Source organism: Acomys minous (assembly GCF_964271855.1).
Source record: "Acomys minous genome assembly, chromosome: 6".
Classification (NCBI taxonomy): Eukaryota; Metazoa; Chordata; class Mammalia; order Rodentia; family Muridae; genus Acomys; species Acomys minous.
In genome coordinates, this window is record NC_140487.1 from 36,334,171 (window position 1) to 36,350,870 (window position 16,700).

Below are 16,700 nucleotides of genomic sequence, written 5' to 3' on the forward strand. Positions count from 1 at the left end.
GGTGGTATTGGAGGTGGGAGCAGTTAGAATACCAGGCCATGTGACTGAAGCTCTCATGAACGGGACTGGGGCCTTAGAGCCAGCAGAGAAGAGGCCAGCGTGCTACTCAAGAAGCAGGCAGCCTGCAGCTCAGAAGCGGGACCTCATTTACCTCACTGGTTCTGTGAGCTTCGACTTGCAGCCTTCAAGACCAAGAGAAATCCCTTCTGTGGTTTACAAGTCACCATGACTACAGTACTTCGTTATGGAGTCCCAAAGTAAGACAGAACTATGGGCATATTTGGCTGCCATCGCTTCTCTCAGCGACATTGCTGTTTACTCATGTTGATTTCTTTTCTTGCTGAGTTCAATCCTACTGCAGACAGAAATTACAATTTACTTGTCATTTACCAGTTAACTGACAGGCATTTCACTTGGTTCCAGGTTTGGGTTAATCGTGAATAAAGTTATTAATAACATTACAGGGCAGGCCCTCCTTATGTGACTATTCATCTATTTATCTTCATAGAGCAAGGAGTAGAATTGTTGGGTAATAGGGTAAATGTCTACTTGATTTTTTTCTAGGAAACCACAAATTAGTTTCTAATATGGTCGCTCCTTTTACAGTGACACTTAGCAGCTTACAAGGGTTCCTATGATGCTGCATCCTGGCCAACGCTCACTATTGTCAATATTTTTAATTGTAGACATTCTAGGGACTGTAGAAGCAGCTCATGGTTTGAGAATACATTTCAATAATGATTTTTTTTGCTGTGCATATTTTCATCTTAGCATCTTTTATCTCCATATTTCATTAGTAAGATGTCTGTTAAGGATACTGGGTTGCTTTTAGAATCTGTTATTGAGTTTTAAATATTATATTTTGGATAATAGATCTTCATAAATGTGCCTTTTGCAATTTTTTCTCTGTTAGGAGCTTTATTTTTCATTCTTTTGGCATTGCCTTTCAAAGATCACAAGTTTTCATTTTAATGAAATACAGATTATTTCTTTCGTGTATCACACATGTAGAGCACCATCTTCATGTACTTGGGTAGTCTCCTAGACCTCTCAAAGTTATCACGGGTTTCCATGGTGCACCACTATCCTTTTATAATGACACTGTGTGGAGTGCGCACACGCTCAGAAACAACAAAGCCAAGTGACCGCAGAGTGAGGCCTCCGAAACCCCGAGTCAAAAGAAACATTTCCTTCTTCAGGCTGCTTTGTCAGGCATTTTTGTCACAGTACTAAAATAATCTGATGAACTAATCTTACATTTTAGGAGGAAACCTCACTCGGATGGACTAGGCATCGTCACATGATGCTGCGTTGGGCCTGTGTTTCCATGTGCATGAAGAATATTATTCTGCAGGGTCTTTTGTTTTGATTCTGATAATATCTTCGTCTGGTTTGTCTGAGAAAGACAATGCAGGTGAGTCAGTTGTGGGCACATGCATTTAATTCTAGCACTCTAGAGTCAGAGGTAGGTGGACCTTCGTGATCTGTGAGTTCAAAGACAGCCTGGCTTATGTAATGAGATCCAGAGCAGCCAAGACTACCCAGAGAGATCCTGTCTCACACCCCACCCTTCTGCTCAACGGATAATGCTGGCATCATAAAGTGGGTTTGCAGGCACTCTCTTTTAACTTTTGGAAGAATTTATGTTGCATTGATTTTTCTTTTTCTTAAAATCTTCAACAGAATTCACCTGCAAAGTTATCTGCTTCGCGGATGGGATTTTCTCTTTGTGAGTGATTCCTAGAACTTATTTCTCACATCTACATAGAGTAAAACCACCTCCCACCCATAGTTCTCTGTGTTCTATAGAGTGCTGTGCTCTTGTAGAAATCAGGACACAGAACAGATCTGTTCTTCTCAACACTGTCAACTCTCCCGTGCCATTTGCACTCTGTCACCACACTAACCCCAGTGACAGCCGATCTGTTCCTCAGCGTTTCCACGTTGCCTTTTCTAGAAGGTCTTATGAGTATAACCACATCACATGTGATCATTTGAATATGTCTCCCTCCACTTATTAAAATGTGGACATTTATGTTTCAAACACCATCGCCTTTTTATATGGATGTAAGACAGTTTGTTTTACCACTCATATTTGAGAGATATTTAAATTGTTTCAAATTTTTTCCTGGATATTGTAAATAAAATATTCTATTATAAAGTTGGATCTGTTGATTGCTTTTTCTTCCTATTGAGAATTGGCCAGACTTTCTGCTTCTGATATTGAGTAGTTTTTGCTTGGATACTAGATGTTTAAAATATTGTTCTGTAAAGCTCTAGCTCTCCTTAAGATCTATTAATTTTATCTGTTTGATTGATTGTTTTTCATAGGCAAGCGGTCTAGTTATATTCAGACCACAATTATCTGCCTTCTGTGAATAATGGTTGCAATGTTTTCTTTGTTCTGTTATATGAGTCTTTATATAAATGAAAATTTCAAAGCTGTTTTGAGAGCCTGATGTCCTATTGCTGTCAATTTCTTTAAGTCTTAATTATTATTATTATTATTTTTTTTTGCTCTTTTCCACTCCCTACACTGGAGTGGAACTCATGTTGGTTTTTCGTAGAGCTCAAAATGGAAAATCAAGAATGATTTTCATGAGCCTTGTCTCATATGAGTTTTCCTTTACGTCCTAACTTCTCATGGGTCCCTTTGTTATGGCCTGAGAGACTGGGTTTTCTTATAATCTTACCTTATGCTGTCATTTAGTACCACATAATTCAGGCTGCCCACAAGGTTATGCAGCAAGAAAAAAGCAAAGGGCATGGGTGTCCCCTGCACTGTCACTCCAGCCCTCTTTATCTATTAAAGGCTCAATGACTTATTCTTGGGTGTCCCCATGACCTGACAATGCTAAAGCAAACTTGAATGGAGCTGGACTTGGGGCAGCACTGACAGAACAAGACCCAACAGGGATTTCCCTACATGCTCTGCATTTAAGAGGCCTCTTTTCTTCCTCATAGCTCTCAGTTCAGCCACCTCAATGTGAAAGTCACAAGATAAATACGGGGGAAAAAAAACCCAAAAAAACAACGGAAGTTTCTTAATTCTTAAATTGAAATTTGGCAAGAACATGTTCATTTTTATCTCATGATTCTTTGTGCTTTATACTTTACAATTCATATTCCATATGAATGAGCTATTTCCTTTTTGAAAAGATACAACTTAAAGACAAGTGAAATTATTAAAAATTAAAAACTTCCCTTGACCACAAAAACTAAAAAGCTCTGAATGAAGCTGGTATCCACCATCCCGGAGGGAGCATCATAACCTAGACTTGAAAGGATTTTCACAAAAAAGAACTTCTGCTGGAGATAAGAGATCAGTAAAAATAAATAAATAAGTAAATAAATATTAGAGATCATGACAGGAAATAAAGCCCCGTGAGAGGGGGACCAACAAGAGAAACAGCACTCTGCAGACAGCATGAGATATAAAAACTAAATTTCACAACAGTTTAAAGAAGCAAAATTGATGCTATAAAAGCACTACTATGCACAGGTCAGTTTAAAAGAGAACGCAGATTTGTAGAAGAACCAAATTGACCCCCTACAGATGAAGACGCAGCTGCCAGGAAGAAAACGTGGGTCCCGAGAGATGGCTCAGCAGTTAAGAGCCTTGCTGCTTTTGTGGAGGACCTGGGGTGGAGTCTCATGCCCCAGGTGACAGCTGTAATTCCAGGTTCAGGGGATCTGACATCTCTGCAAGCACTCAAATAAGAAGTAAATGAGGAAATAAACATCTTCAAACGGGCATCTGAAAACTCTGCAGCAAACTTTGAGGTTGCCCGTAAGATACCCTAAGGTTTCAAATTAGACAGCGAGCTCACGTCACCACCCAGGGCTGTATAACAGGGGTGTTTAGCCAGCGCAGCAGCACAAGAAAAGATTACAAGGAAGGAGGCAAAGTGTTTCGACTTGTAGTTTCACATGGAGATTTCAAATGGCTCTACCTACATGCCCACCGAATACTTCTCAGAAGTGAGAGTTATTAGTTTTTGAGTGTATTAATATCTCAGAAGAATAAAAGAAGCCACAGGAGATGTTGCTTTAAAATAATTTATAATTCAGAAAGTGAATTCAGATCCATGGCCTCCCTCCCTTTAAGAATTACTTAGTTCTTTATCTGATTATATATATATTTTTTTCCTGAAAGCTCTTATGCCCTCTGCTGTCCATGAATGTCGACATAGCAGTGAATCATGCTTAAGACCTAAAAATATGTGGTCTTTGTTCTTTCTCAGCTATAAACCAGCGATTTTCTAGGAATCTCACCAGAAACCCTATTTCTAGTAAAGGATATGTCCTAATCCCCTTCTACAATTCTTTTAACGCATGGTTTTATTTTGGGACTGTAATCGAATCCAAGACACCTCTAAAGCCATCCTATAATCTCACTTTCTGGAAAAAGAGAGAAAAGATTTTTAAAGAAGTTTCTTAGAAATCCTTTGAGGCTGAGAGTCGTCAAAAGTGAATCTACAAGGCTACTCTAAGAGCTGTTAGGAAGTATTCTCCTTTGAGGAGTCTACACCTGTGCTCTTTCCCCGAGTGACTGATCACCTCTATCAACCCAGTGCTGCTTAAAGCTGTGTGGAAAACTCTTTTTAATCAACCCTCTTCCATACTAGCCGATCCCAACATTTCCCCCGCCCCCAGCAAAGTCACAGATAGTCACTACCTCAAGTAGATGTCCCCAAGGTCTCAGGCCGCTGACAGCAGGGCTGCACTGCCACTGCCACAGTCGTCACTAAAAGAATACTATGGACACTGGCGAGGACTTTATCCTAGTCTACCTGTCTCTCTATGAGTTGGGGTCATCATGTTTGGTTGAGAGCTACAATCTTTAAAGGTACCATTGTATTTTACTTATTTTATTTTGAGACAGGAGTTCTCACTGTGCAGCCCAGGTGGAGCTCAGGTGTGAGACGCTCCTGCTTCAGCTTCCCAAATGCTGGAAGATCCCAAGGGAAGGCCACCACCTAGGACTTGCATTCAATTCCCAAGGGAAGGCCACCACCTAGGACTTGCATTCAACTAAATACATCTATCTGTATGTACGGAATTTAGGGATTTGTAGAAAGTGGAGAAAAGAGGAGAAAGTGAGCAAGTAAGGCTAAAATAATGCCCACGCCCTCACAATTTCCATTATTTTTTTTTACTGCCTACCTAATAACAAAAAAAAAAAAAAAAAAAAAAAAAAAAAGGAAAGAAGCCTTATACCGTTATTTGATACAGTCTATCTTTCTATCAAAACTGAAAAAACGGGTCCTGGGGATATAGATAATCCAACAGGGACAGGAAAATAATCTGACACCTCTTAACAAGTCTTATGATCTTAAAAAAAAAAATAGAGAGAGAGATTTTATTTTACCATTAAGGTCAAGGATCATTTGCAGGGTAAGAGATCTAGACTGTTCTCCAAACAAGGTCAAATGTCTCAAAATCTCTTGGCAACTTAGAAGCAATGTTGTTTGTCAATACTGCTATAATTGTTTTGTAAACTGGGCACAGCTTTGCCGTCCGTTGTTTCATTTGATATTTGTAAAAGCCCTTCAACGCAAGGCTAGGAAGATATTGTCGTTTTATAGGCAAATAGTAAAACCCAAAGACACCCAATGACTGGCCTAAGGTTACTTACAGTTAGGAAACAGCCAAGATTCTAACGTTTTCTATCTAGTATTTTCTACCTAATGGGAGGCGTGTGGGAGGGGGATCCCTTAGGCAGGAGGATAAGGAAAGAAGCAACAGAATGGGTCTGTTCTCTCTTGAGAAGTAAGGTCTTTTTCTAAGGGATTCCCTATTCCCAGTGGACCCAGCATTAGTTTGGTTAAATTTTGTTCTAATCACCTAAAGAGGGTATTCTTAACTTTACATCTAATTCCCATCTGTAAACACGCAGTTTCTTACCCTTTTTCTTGGTCCTTTTCCTTATTTTTCTTTGTGGGTTTTGGACTCTTGAGTCTCACTCCAAAAACTCCACTGTCTCCAACCAAGTCGCGTCCTTGGTATCCAAAGTAACCACACAGCTGAGTAGATCCTGCACCTTTCACTCTTTCCATTGGTCAGTTGGATTAAGTTTTCTTTTTCCTCTCTGCTTCCTTGGCCAATGGGCTTGAAGCAACGAAGACGCTCCTCAACCAATCGGCTCTTGTCACTATGTCTGTTCAACGCACTGCTTCCTGGGATATGTAGTTTCAGAGCTACTAGAGCACTTTGCTGTTTTGGCTAATTTAGAACTACATAATCCGGCGGCCTCCGCAAAAGGGGCGGAAATAGACGAAGAGTCCAAGTCAAGGTTTCTACAAGGCATTTTGAAGTTCTAATTTCTTACCGGGTTTGTTTTGCCGCTGAGGTTTAAATCGTTCTGTACTGCGCTGGGGCCCGGCTGGTTCTTTCCTCAGCGGAGCCGCGCAGGCGTCGCCTTCGTGACTGAGTCGTGGAAGCCTTGTGGTTCGGTTGGTCCTGGGGGCCGGCGAGCCGAGGCTGAGGGGTTCCGAGTAAGGGCATGTTCGTCCGCCTCCCGCCTTGCACGTTCCGAGTGCGGGCGGTCTCCTTGCTGGGAGCTCCCGGGGCCGGGACGTGCGGCGCCCGAGGGGCCCGCCTGGCGCACCGGGCTCTGAGGGAATGGACGCTGCAGGTGAGCCCGTTCGGGCGGCTGTGGGCGCGGCTCCCATGCCACCTGGCCGTGAGGCCCCTGGATCCGCTCGCGCATCCGGATGGCGACCGCGTGCAGGTGGCAGTGTTTGGCGCGACGCGGGGCCTGGACAGCTTGCTAGTCAAGTATGACGCTGCTCGGCAGGAGATGGCCATTCTGTCAGATGACATCGACCCCCAAGCGTCGGTGGAGGTGAACGCACCCCTCAAGTTTGGCAAGTGAAGTGAAAACGGGGTTGGGTTGCAAAACTGCTGTCTTCTTAGATTGGGTTTCTCTCCACCCTACTTAACCAACTAATTGGCCCTTTCCGGAACCCTCTTTTCTAAAGCAACACTGTCGGGTTCCTGAATAGTATTTAAGCGTTAGGTTCCCAGGTAAGGAGAAAAATGTAAACGGGCTGGAAGCATGAATTGGATTAATCTAAGGTGGAAAAGTTCATCGCGGAGGCCCAGTGATGTTCAAGTACAGTCACTAGCAAAACGGTTCATTGCTCAGGCTTGAGGCTTCCTGATAAATCCAATGGTTTGGTGGTCCACATTGTATACATGTTGGGGCTCTGTCTCTAGTCAGCTCTGTGTATGCTTCATAACTAACCCAGAAAAAAAACCCAAAAAACAACAACAATAACAACTCCCCCCCCCTCAAAGAAAAAAAAAAACCCAACTTCCTTACCGGCAGATACCCAGGCTGGTAGGTGTCCATTCTTTTAGGCATAAGTAAATTCTCTGGGTGTAGCAAGCTTTGAACCAAGACACATTGTTAAGGCTGCCTGGGGAAATTCGTGACAGCACCTGCAGAACATATTTCTTAGGTATTCGGGTCCACTGTGCACACATACTTTCCTAGAAAGGATTCTCTAGATCCTTCCATTCTTCCCTGCAACTGAAGGAGGGTGTTGCTGTTGGTCATAATAACATTATACGCCTCTTACAAGAATATTTTGCTCCAGAGATAGATGCTCTTGTCATCATTTCAGATGAGGAAGTCGAGATAAAGGAACTATCATAAAATACTTAGCACTGAGCACAAATAACTTAGCATCTGAAGGTGCCTTGTGGCTTTATCACAGTGCAGGATAAGGAGAGCTAAGCAGGGCTTCAGACAGCACCTCTGAAGATGGATACTACCTCTGCTGGAGCTTGACACCCCAAATCTCATCGTTGCTTCTTTCAGAGCCAGAAGCCCATTTCCAGTGTGCTGTCTCCGTACCCCTGTTCCACAGGCCCCTCAAATCTACACAGTTAGTTTTATAGATATTTCTTTCTCCGACTTGTGAAAGACTGACTCAGTGGACGTAGCATTACCACCGCTGTCTCCGCCTTAATTCCTCTTCCCTCTTCCCAAAGAGCAGAGCGTGTTTGGAATCCCATTCCTTATCTGTACGGTTGTCCAGTGCCTTGTCCCTGGCTATATGACAGGACTCAATCAGGCAGTTCTGTTTGTGTCAGTGTTCGGCTGTTTCTGTAGTCTCACTTTTTCTCACCCAGTGTGTTGTTGCTAATTTAAACCATCGCCATGCAACTGAGGAAATTCATACTGTAGCTGTTAAAAAGTGTGCCAGTGTGTGTAGATCCCAGTAACTTGCATTGGGGCATCAGAATTGTGCTGGTTAATTTTTTTTTTTGTCAGCTTGACACAAGCTAGAGCCACCTGGAAGAGGCGTTCGCAGTTGAGAAAATGCCTCCATCAGATTGGCCCGTAGGCAAGTGTGTAAAGCATCTCTTGATACTGATTGATAAGGGAGGTCCTAACACACTGGGGATGATGCTGGGTTGTACAAAAAAGCAAGTCGAGAGACTTTGCATGAAGAGCAAGGCGGTGTTCCTCTATGACCTGTCTTCAGTTCCTGCCCTGACTTTGTCCTGACTTCCTTCATGATGGACTGGGAGATATGACATAAACCCCTTTCCTCACCAAGTGGTTTTATCACAGCAGCAGTAACTAGGACAATAGTATTCATTTCTGTCCTCCAGCTTAAGGGAAATCCTTAATGCAATTGCATATTTATTCTCCCTGTTTTTAATTGTCGTTTGTTTTGTTTTGTTCCGTTTGAGACAGAATCTCTCTACAGAGCCCTAGCCCTGGAACTCATTGTAGACCAGCTGGCTTAGAGAGCTACCTGCCTCTGCCTCCCAAATGCTGGGATTAAAGGCGTGCCACGATTATTTTGTTTTTATAAAGAGATACCGAAGGCAACACTTAAAATTTAAAACAGCTGAGAATGCCTGCCACCTGTCATGGCCCATTTCTCAAATTTTCTTTAAACGCACTCTTATTTATCCACAATACTGTAGCTCAAATTCTTCCTATCACTGGGTTTTTTAAAAGTGGCTCTGGTTATTAAAAGTTACTTCCAGTACTTTATGATTTAGCTGTACAGTAATAGTCCCATATTGGGGGAAAACCTGGGTCATGATCACATGCATTTGTAGTATGCTTTTAATTAGGGTGTTTCAAGTCTCCTGGAATATACCACAAGGCTAACTGACTTGCCTGGCACTTGCCAACTTGTTAATTCCCTGTTGTATCCATACTCGTTTGTGGGTGCTCTTGTGGTGGGTAGGGCCTTCTGAGGTATCCCACAGAGACAGGGACACGCACCTGTAGGAACGAATGGCCGTGTCAGCCATCTTTATTCCCATGTGTGCTATATCCTCTCTTTAGATGACACAAACCAGGAGAAACCACTTCTAAAGCCATCAGAAGGGACCTGCATTTATCCTGCCGCCTTGGTAAAGACCTCTTGCTTTCAGAGAGAAGCCACGCTGCACCCTCTCAGCAGTTCTGCAGTGAATCCCTGCGGGTCTGGGTATCAGGGACTGTTGAGATGCTCTGAGGCCAGGCACTGACTCTTCGCTCCTCTCTGCTTCTGCTTGTAGCTCTGAATATCGAGTCATCAGGGTCTGGCTGTGTGAAAGTGCAGAATATTGAATGTGATAGCTGCGAAATTGCCACTGAGCGGGGGAGCAGCATCTTGCAGTCTGTGAAGGTATTAGTGTTTCTCTGACTTTGTTCCAGTTTCAGAAATACGTTAAACTATAAAGTCCAGTATCAAACTGCAAAAGGCTTAATTTGTTATTCAGGTTATTATCTTTCAGCTTTTATACAGTCTTTGAAAGCACAAATGTTGTGGCAACTTTGAAAGTTTTATACAATAATAATATATTATATATATTATTGTGTAATATAATATATAATATAATATATAATATAATATATAATATCACATATTATAATGTTGATGATGATGATGATGATGATAATAATAATAATAATAATAATAATAATAATAATAATAATAATAACAACCTCATTTCAAAGTGCAGTGAAATTCCAAAGTATATTCTTAGGATTCTGAGATACTATAAATATAAAACTAAAAGAAAAAATTAGTTTTTGCAACATTTTCTTCTACTTGTTGAAGAATAAAGCTTTTATGCATTGAAACTGTACATAAAATATATGGCTATTTTGCTGATGTTTTTAATACACCAGAAGCTCTTTACTGGAGGAGTAGGCAACAGTTTTGTAGAGCAACAGATGATTCATCTTATTTTATAATTAACATTTTTACATTCTATCTTCTTAATGACGTTGGTCTTAGCCATAAATGTTTTAAAATATACTCTATAAGGGAGGTTGCTCTTATTTCTGATTCTTATGGCATTTGCAGGGTCGAAACACAATACTTGGACACATTTTGTCAAACTTGGTCATGAGGCAGCTTAAAAGAATTTAGGTGTACAAACATTTTAAAAGATTAAGACTACCCCAGATAGAATTTTTAGCATATAATTTTGTTCAGGTTCTTATTAAAATATTATGCAATAAAACCTTCATCTTGAATGACTAACTGGATAGGAATACTATAATTTCTTTTCTTCCTTAGAAATATTTATGTGCTCAATGATGCTTCAGTTTTGATTAATTAATTTCAATAATTCCAAGATAGAGTTTAATTCTATTTTTAAGGTATATTGTATTTGTTCTGTGGAAGACTTGTTAAGCAAAAATAAAGCTGTGAACTGGTAGTCTTTACAGATAAATAGCTCAGAAAAGAATTAGGAGAACTAAAGCTGATACTAGTTCTTCTGGTTACTTATGGCAACTTGACACAAATGAAAGCCCTCTGTGAAGAGGGAGCCTTGACTGAGGATTGACTGGCAGGCTGGCCTGCAGGCAAGTCTGTGGGAGGAGGGCCCAGTGCACTGTGGGCAGTGACACCTCTAGGCAGGTCGTCCTAGCCTGTGTCAGAAAGCACGCTGAGCAAGCCAACAAGCAGCACTCCTCCGTGGTCTCTGCCCAGATCCTGCAGGTTCTTGCCTTAGTTTTCCTCAATGGTGGCCTATCATCTGTAATCCAAGTAAACCCTTTCCTCCCCAATGTTGGTTTGGGTCAGTGTTTTATCACAGCAGCAGAGAAACAAAGTAAGCTAAGAGAATTATTTTTGCAGTGTCAGCTTTACCTAACTAACATTCATAAATGCAAACACTTTGGTAAGTTATCTGGCTTAGGTTTTTAAAAATATGGTACAAGATTATGTTGAATTAGTGATCATCATTTCTATGTCTATATTAAACATTTAACATCATATATAGGGTTATATATATGTATAAAATAGCATTTTAATGGCAATAATTACTGTTAATGAATTGTAAGTATGTACTGAGAACCTCAGTGAAGCCTTGTTAACCCTTGGAGCATCTTCACTTACCAAGAATGGAAACTAAGAGGCACCAGAAGACCTCACTCAAGGTCTCAAAGCTAAAGTAGTTGAGCTGGGATTTGACCTTAAGTTTCCAGAGGCTTGCCAGCTTGCCAGCTTCCTTTATTCATTAGAGAAGATGAATGGCAATGTTATGTTTATCCAGATCTTTAAGAAATAAAGTAACTGAATGTCACACGTTTGCATTCTTAAAAAACGTAGCGCAATAATTTCCCACAGTAATTTCTGATTTATTTTCATGTTTTAAAATGTTTCATGTTGTGTGGGAATTAGGTGAGCTTCAAATTACAACAGTAGCTCACCGTCTTTAAGCCTTAGGCTTTTTTGAAAAATCTCATGATTTTTTTCTCTCTTAAGAAAATAAAACATGAACATATATATGAAAGTTTGCTTACAGCTTCATAATTTCAGAGACCCCCAGAAACTCACTTAACTTCAGCTAGAATCTTTAGATGTGAAAACAGGGTTAATTTGGACATATGTCTTTCCAGAAATTCACTAATAACTTGGTGTTTAGATTCACATATGGTCAAGATGTGACTGTAAGACAACTCCCTTTGAGAACAGTTTGTTTTGCTCTTTTAAATACTTTCCTCAAAACTGATCCCTGGATTATTTTATGAACATGTGCAGAAGAAAATGTTTCCTTGTTTTCATGCAAGCTTACTCTCCCTACTCTCTGTGTGTTTTTGCTTTTCAGAGTCAGAAATTACATGTCCAAACAAAAGGAGGCAATGTGACCTGTCTTGGAACGGTTTTTGGAAATATAGATATTCACGCATCAGATAAAAGTGTAAGATTGAAACTCTTTAGCTTCAGCCTTGCTTTTGAGTCCCACGAATGGTGGCTTCTACAGAATTTGTGGTGTAATATTTTCTTTTTAGTGCATTTAGTTCTTTAATAAGTTTGGAACTGAATTTTTAGGGTAATAAAATACTTTCGGTAGTTAATTTAGTTTGTTAGAACCAGTGAACACTTAATATTTCATTCTGACTTGTCTACTGAGGCTTTTATTTTGTTGGTTCTGAGTTAAAACTCCTCAATAAGTGATCCCACCAGAAAGGGAGTTGGGTTTTCCTTAGGTGATGGGTTTGCTGTGTTCTCCCAGATTGCTCCTCCATGGCTAACTGGAGGGTCAGTTCTGAAGTGCCCGTGCACTTGTGGACAGCACTGATTTGACTCCCAAGGGGACATGGTGTTGGGAGAGGAAACAAGGCAGCAGGGGAGCTCTGGGATGAATTAGAGGCAGGGTGAGCTGTTCATGTGCTCAGGATACATTATATACTCAGAGAATTAATACAAATATTTAAAAACCATTTGAAAGTCCTCTTCTTCAGCATTTCCACAAGGTGGCACTGTGAGATAAAGCTACTGCCCTCTAAATTGTTACTGTAATGAATGGTGTTTTAAATCTTATAAGAAAAAAAAATCTAAATCAGACGGTGAAGGTAATGAACATATCTTAAAGTATTGCTGACACAACTTAAAACAATCATATTAAGTTTTACTAGTCTGTGTGTGTGTGTACATGCACACACATGTAAAAGTCAGAGGAGAACTTGTAGGAGTCAGTTCTCCCCTTCCACCATGTGGGTCCCGCTGATCAAGCTGAGGTTGCCAGGCTTGGCGGCAGCTGTCTTTACCCACTGAGCCATCTCCTGCCACTTTGTTGGCACAAGTAAGCAAGGAGGATTGTGGCATGGTTGTTGATTTCCCATCACTTTTTTCCTAGAGTCTGTGGGAAGTTGTTTAAACCAAATATTAAAATACATAATAAACCTTTTAAGTTAAACTAGCAAAGTGTTTCAATATCTTGTAGCCTTGGGTCACTGCCCTTGGAGATGACCTTTAGTTTTGCCTGTCAGATTACCTATCTCCTTAGAGGAACAACAGGCAAATTGAACAACTTTAGGGTTCCTTCCATTCAACCCTTGAATTAATGACAAATGTTATTTGAAATGATAACATGTAATGTTGCTATAATGTTACATGTTTCTATGTGTGTGGGGAATGCATGTAGGCCAAAGGTCAATGTAGGCATGGTGTATCTTTCTCAGTTGTTTTGCAACTTGTTAGTTTGGTTGGCCGGTTAGTTTTGTTTTTTGTTTTTTTGTTTTTTGTTTTTTGAGACAGGACTTTTGTGTAGCCCTGACTGTCCTGGAATTCACACTGCAGACTAGGCTGGCTTCAGACTCAGAGATCTCCTGTCTTTGCTGGGTACCACCACATCCAGTGACCTTGTTTTTTGAGACAGTGCTTCTGTGGCTTTTGGCTGGGCTAGCCAGCCAATGAGCTGCATCTTCCCAGCACAGGACTTGTGCCACTATGGCTGCTGGGGATCCAAACTCAGCTACCATGCTTGACTGGAAAACGCTGTACTGATGGAACCATGGCCCCAGCCCCACTATTATATGCTTTCACTCAGATATGAGTATCAGAAATTTAAATCATGCTATTATGAGGAGTTTGACCACATTGGTTATTAATTTGTTCCAGCTGTTTTGGGCAATTGAATATTTCTTTATTCATACTTCTTGTTAAACTATTTTGTTTCTTGCTTGAGTTTGGTGTTATACAAAAGACTCAGTATAGATATTTTTTAATTTTTTTCTCACATAGTATTAACTTTACAAACATATTTGAAAGTTTGTGTAAAAAAAATACTTATTGGTTAAGAACACACACTGAGATTTAAACTTCCTACTCAACCACTTACTAAGTTTTGTGACGTTAGACAAATTACCGAACATTTGTGCTTCTGAACGTTGTGGTTCTATCAAATGGGGTGATGGTAATGGACCTAACACAGGACGTTGTTGGGAGGTTGCAGTGTCACTATGGGGTCTCGCCCGAGGCTGGCTCTGGTACAGGGCCTATAATGAGGCCAAATGTAAAGGAACCACAGGAAAGACAACTAGCACCTCGCTTCCCTGAGCCCACCGCTCTCTGTTGGGGAAATGGATGGGAGTACTGCCTTGCTTGCTCAGCAAACGCGATAATGACAGTGAAATGGATATCGTAAACAATAGCATTGTCAGTTGTGTGACTGTTTCAAATCCAGAACCAGTCTCTACAGCTTCACAGAGAATATAGACGTCCATTTGATAGGACTGTAGGTTGAATTGACGACACAGCTGTCACTTTTTCTTTCTGTCTGTACTACAGAGTCATGGTGCTTCCTGAAGACTTAAACTTTGTTACTTGTAAGAACTGCATATTGGGGCTGGAGAGATGGCTCAGCAGTTAGGAGCACTGACTGCTCTTCCAGAGGACCTGAGTTCAATTCCCAGCACCCACATGGTGGCTCACAACCATCTATAATGGGATTCGGTGCTCTTTTCTGACATGTAGACTCTATATGCAGATAGAGTACTTATATATATACGAACATACATACATATATTTTTAAAAAAGAACTATATATTACATATATAACAACTAAGTGAAGGGAAAAAAAAATCTCTCCTCATATAAAAGTTAATTTTAGCAATACCTGTCAGGAAGGTATTTGGTTTTTGAACCACCTTTTGCTCTCTCTTTAAATAACTTGTTAAAAATCAGAGTATATAGTTTAATCTGTGGAGTCTACATGTGACACTTTTATCTACTAATCTTATGAGTATAAATAAGATTTTATCAATATTCTGCTGTCAACTGTGCAAACCTAAGACTGACTTAGTATCTGAAGCAGTTCAGGATGTGTGGCCCTTGGGAATGTGGCATTTCTTGGACGTTGTATGGAATGATTGGGAACTATATTCTGTTGGTGTGTGTGCTGGGGTTGACTTGCTTTAGTTTGCTTTGGTAGTGCAGCGCGGCTCCTGGCTTCCTAGGGATGTATTTAGTTTCTAATGAACAGTGCAGATCCTTGGCATAAAGAGTATCTTGAAACCCAGCTTTTTAAAGGCAGTGGTGGGCAGAATCTGAATAGAAGCGCTCCTTAGCAAATTCAGTATGTTTCAAACATTTTTTTTAAATGTTCATCTTTTGGTGTTCCCTAAGACAGCCCCATTCTTTATTGAAAGGCCAGAATATGCCATTTTCTTGCCTGCTTTATGGAAATTCTTGGAGAGTGTAAAACCAGGTGCAATACTAAGCAAGTTTTCATGAATAGACTTTGTAGGTAAAGATTTTTTTGTCAGGAGTTTTACTTTACTGTAAGCCTGTGGAATATAAAACATTTATATTCTGGTAAGTCCATTTATGAGTAAAATGCCTTTTTTGGGGGGACAGATTTGTTGAAACTAGATTTAAAGTAAAAGTTCCTATCTGTCCATGATTAAAAATAAACAAGTAGTTAAAAAGCGATATTATTATATACTTTGTAAAAGATGTAATTTATGCCTCATAACCCCTCCTCCAGTACTCTTCTTTCTCACTTTGTACTGGTGTCCTTAATATTTCATTCTTGAAACTCAGTCTTGTTGGTAACAGTTGCTAACATTCTGAATGTTTTTTGGGAAACATGTGAGAAAGGATGACGCTGATGTTGGTGTGTTCAAAGTGGTGATACCATTGGTTTAAATGCCCCATGGTGTACTACTTGAAATTGCCCCTGGGCAGAATTGTGGCAAGCCATCCTAATCTTTGAATTTGTCATGACAATCCTTTCTTATGAACACGTATTTGTTTATAACAGGGTAAAGATGATGTGGAACTCTCAGCTTTGTTTGTTTTACATGGTGAACAATATTTGAAACATACATACTGAATTTTGTTAGGGAAACATAAGGATAAATATAAAATTCCTCTGATTCACTGGAAGGTTACCGCCTTATTAAATATAAAGTGGGAAACTTTTAGAAGTTTATAGTTACTGCAGTATTTTTCGGACTATAAGACACACCTGACCATAAGATACACCCAGTTTTTAGAGCAGTAAAACAAGAAAAACAGTAAAAACATCAATCAGGCCATAAGGTGCACCCTAATTTCCCACCACCACCACCACTTTTTTGGGGAAAAAGTACACCTTATGGTCTAAAAAATACAGTACATTAACATGTGAGGGAGTCATGAATTTGTATAGAAATAACAATACATTTGATGCTTTAGCCGGAGTCATGTTCCCTGCTGAGCTGCTGTATGCTTTCCCTTTGAGAAGAACAGTCAGATACAGGTGGGCTGCTCTTGCTGCAGTTGCTGCTAGTCACCGTTGAATGGGAAGGTGGAGCCAACTGTAAGAAACAGAATGAAAAAACACAGGGGATGTAATTAATGTAAGAATACATGATACAATGGTAAAAGAGGAAATTGAGTGATCATTTGGAGATACTTATGCATGTGGTATTTCTTCTCATACAAATAAATTATTTGAAT

At 40.2% G+C, this 16,700-nt stretch overlaps 2 protein-coding genes across 4 annotated transcripts in view; one reads left to right on the plus strand and one right to left on the minus strand.

Annotated features, from left to right (window-relative positions):
- Positions 1 to 6,064, minus strand: part of CCDC146 (coiled-coil domain containing 146) — a 123,971-nt gene extending 117,907 nt beyond the window's left edge. Inside the window, exon 1 of the mRNA XM_084787267.1 lies at positions 5,908 to 6,064. The gene's annotated coding sequence lies outside the window, so the exon portion shown is untranslated. The remainder of the gene's footprint in view (positions 1 to 5,907) is intronic.
- Positions 6,065 to 6,273: 209 nt separating this feature from the next.
- Positions 6,274 to 16,700, plus strand: part of FAM185A (family with sequence similarity 185 member A) — a 54,439-nt gene continuing 44,012 nt past the window's right edge. For 2 of the 3 annotated variants that reach the window (XM_084787298.1, XM_084787297.1), the window contains exons 1-3: positions 6,274 to 6,869; positions 9,535 to 9,644; positions 12,082 to 12,174. In XM_084787298.1, the coding sequence (XP_084643424.1) occupies positions 6,506 to 6,869; positions 9,535 to 9,644; positions 12,082 to 12,174 (567 nt within the window). In that variant the 5' untranslated portion in view covers positions 6,274 to 6,505. The remainder of the gene's footprint in view (positions 6,870 to 9,534; positions 9,645 to 12,081; positions 12,175 to 16,700) is intronic. The other variant, XM_084787296.1, reaches the window with a different exon arrangement.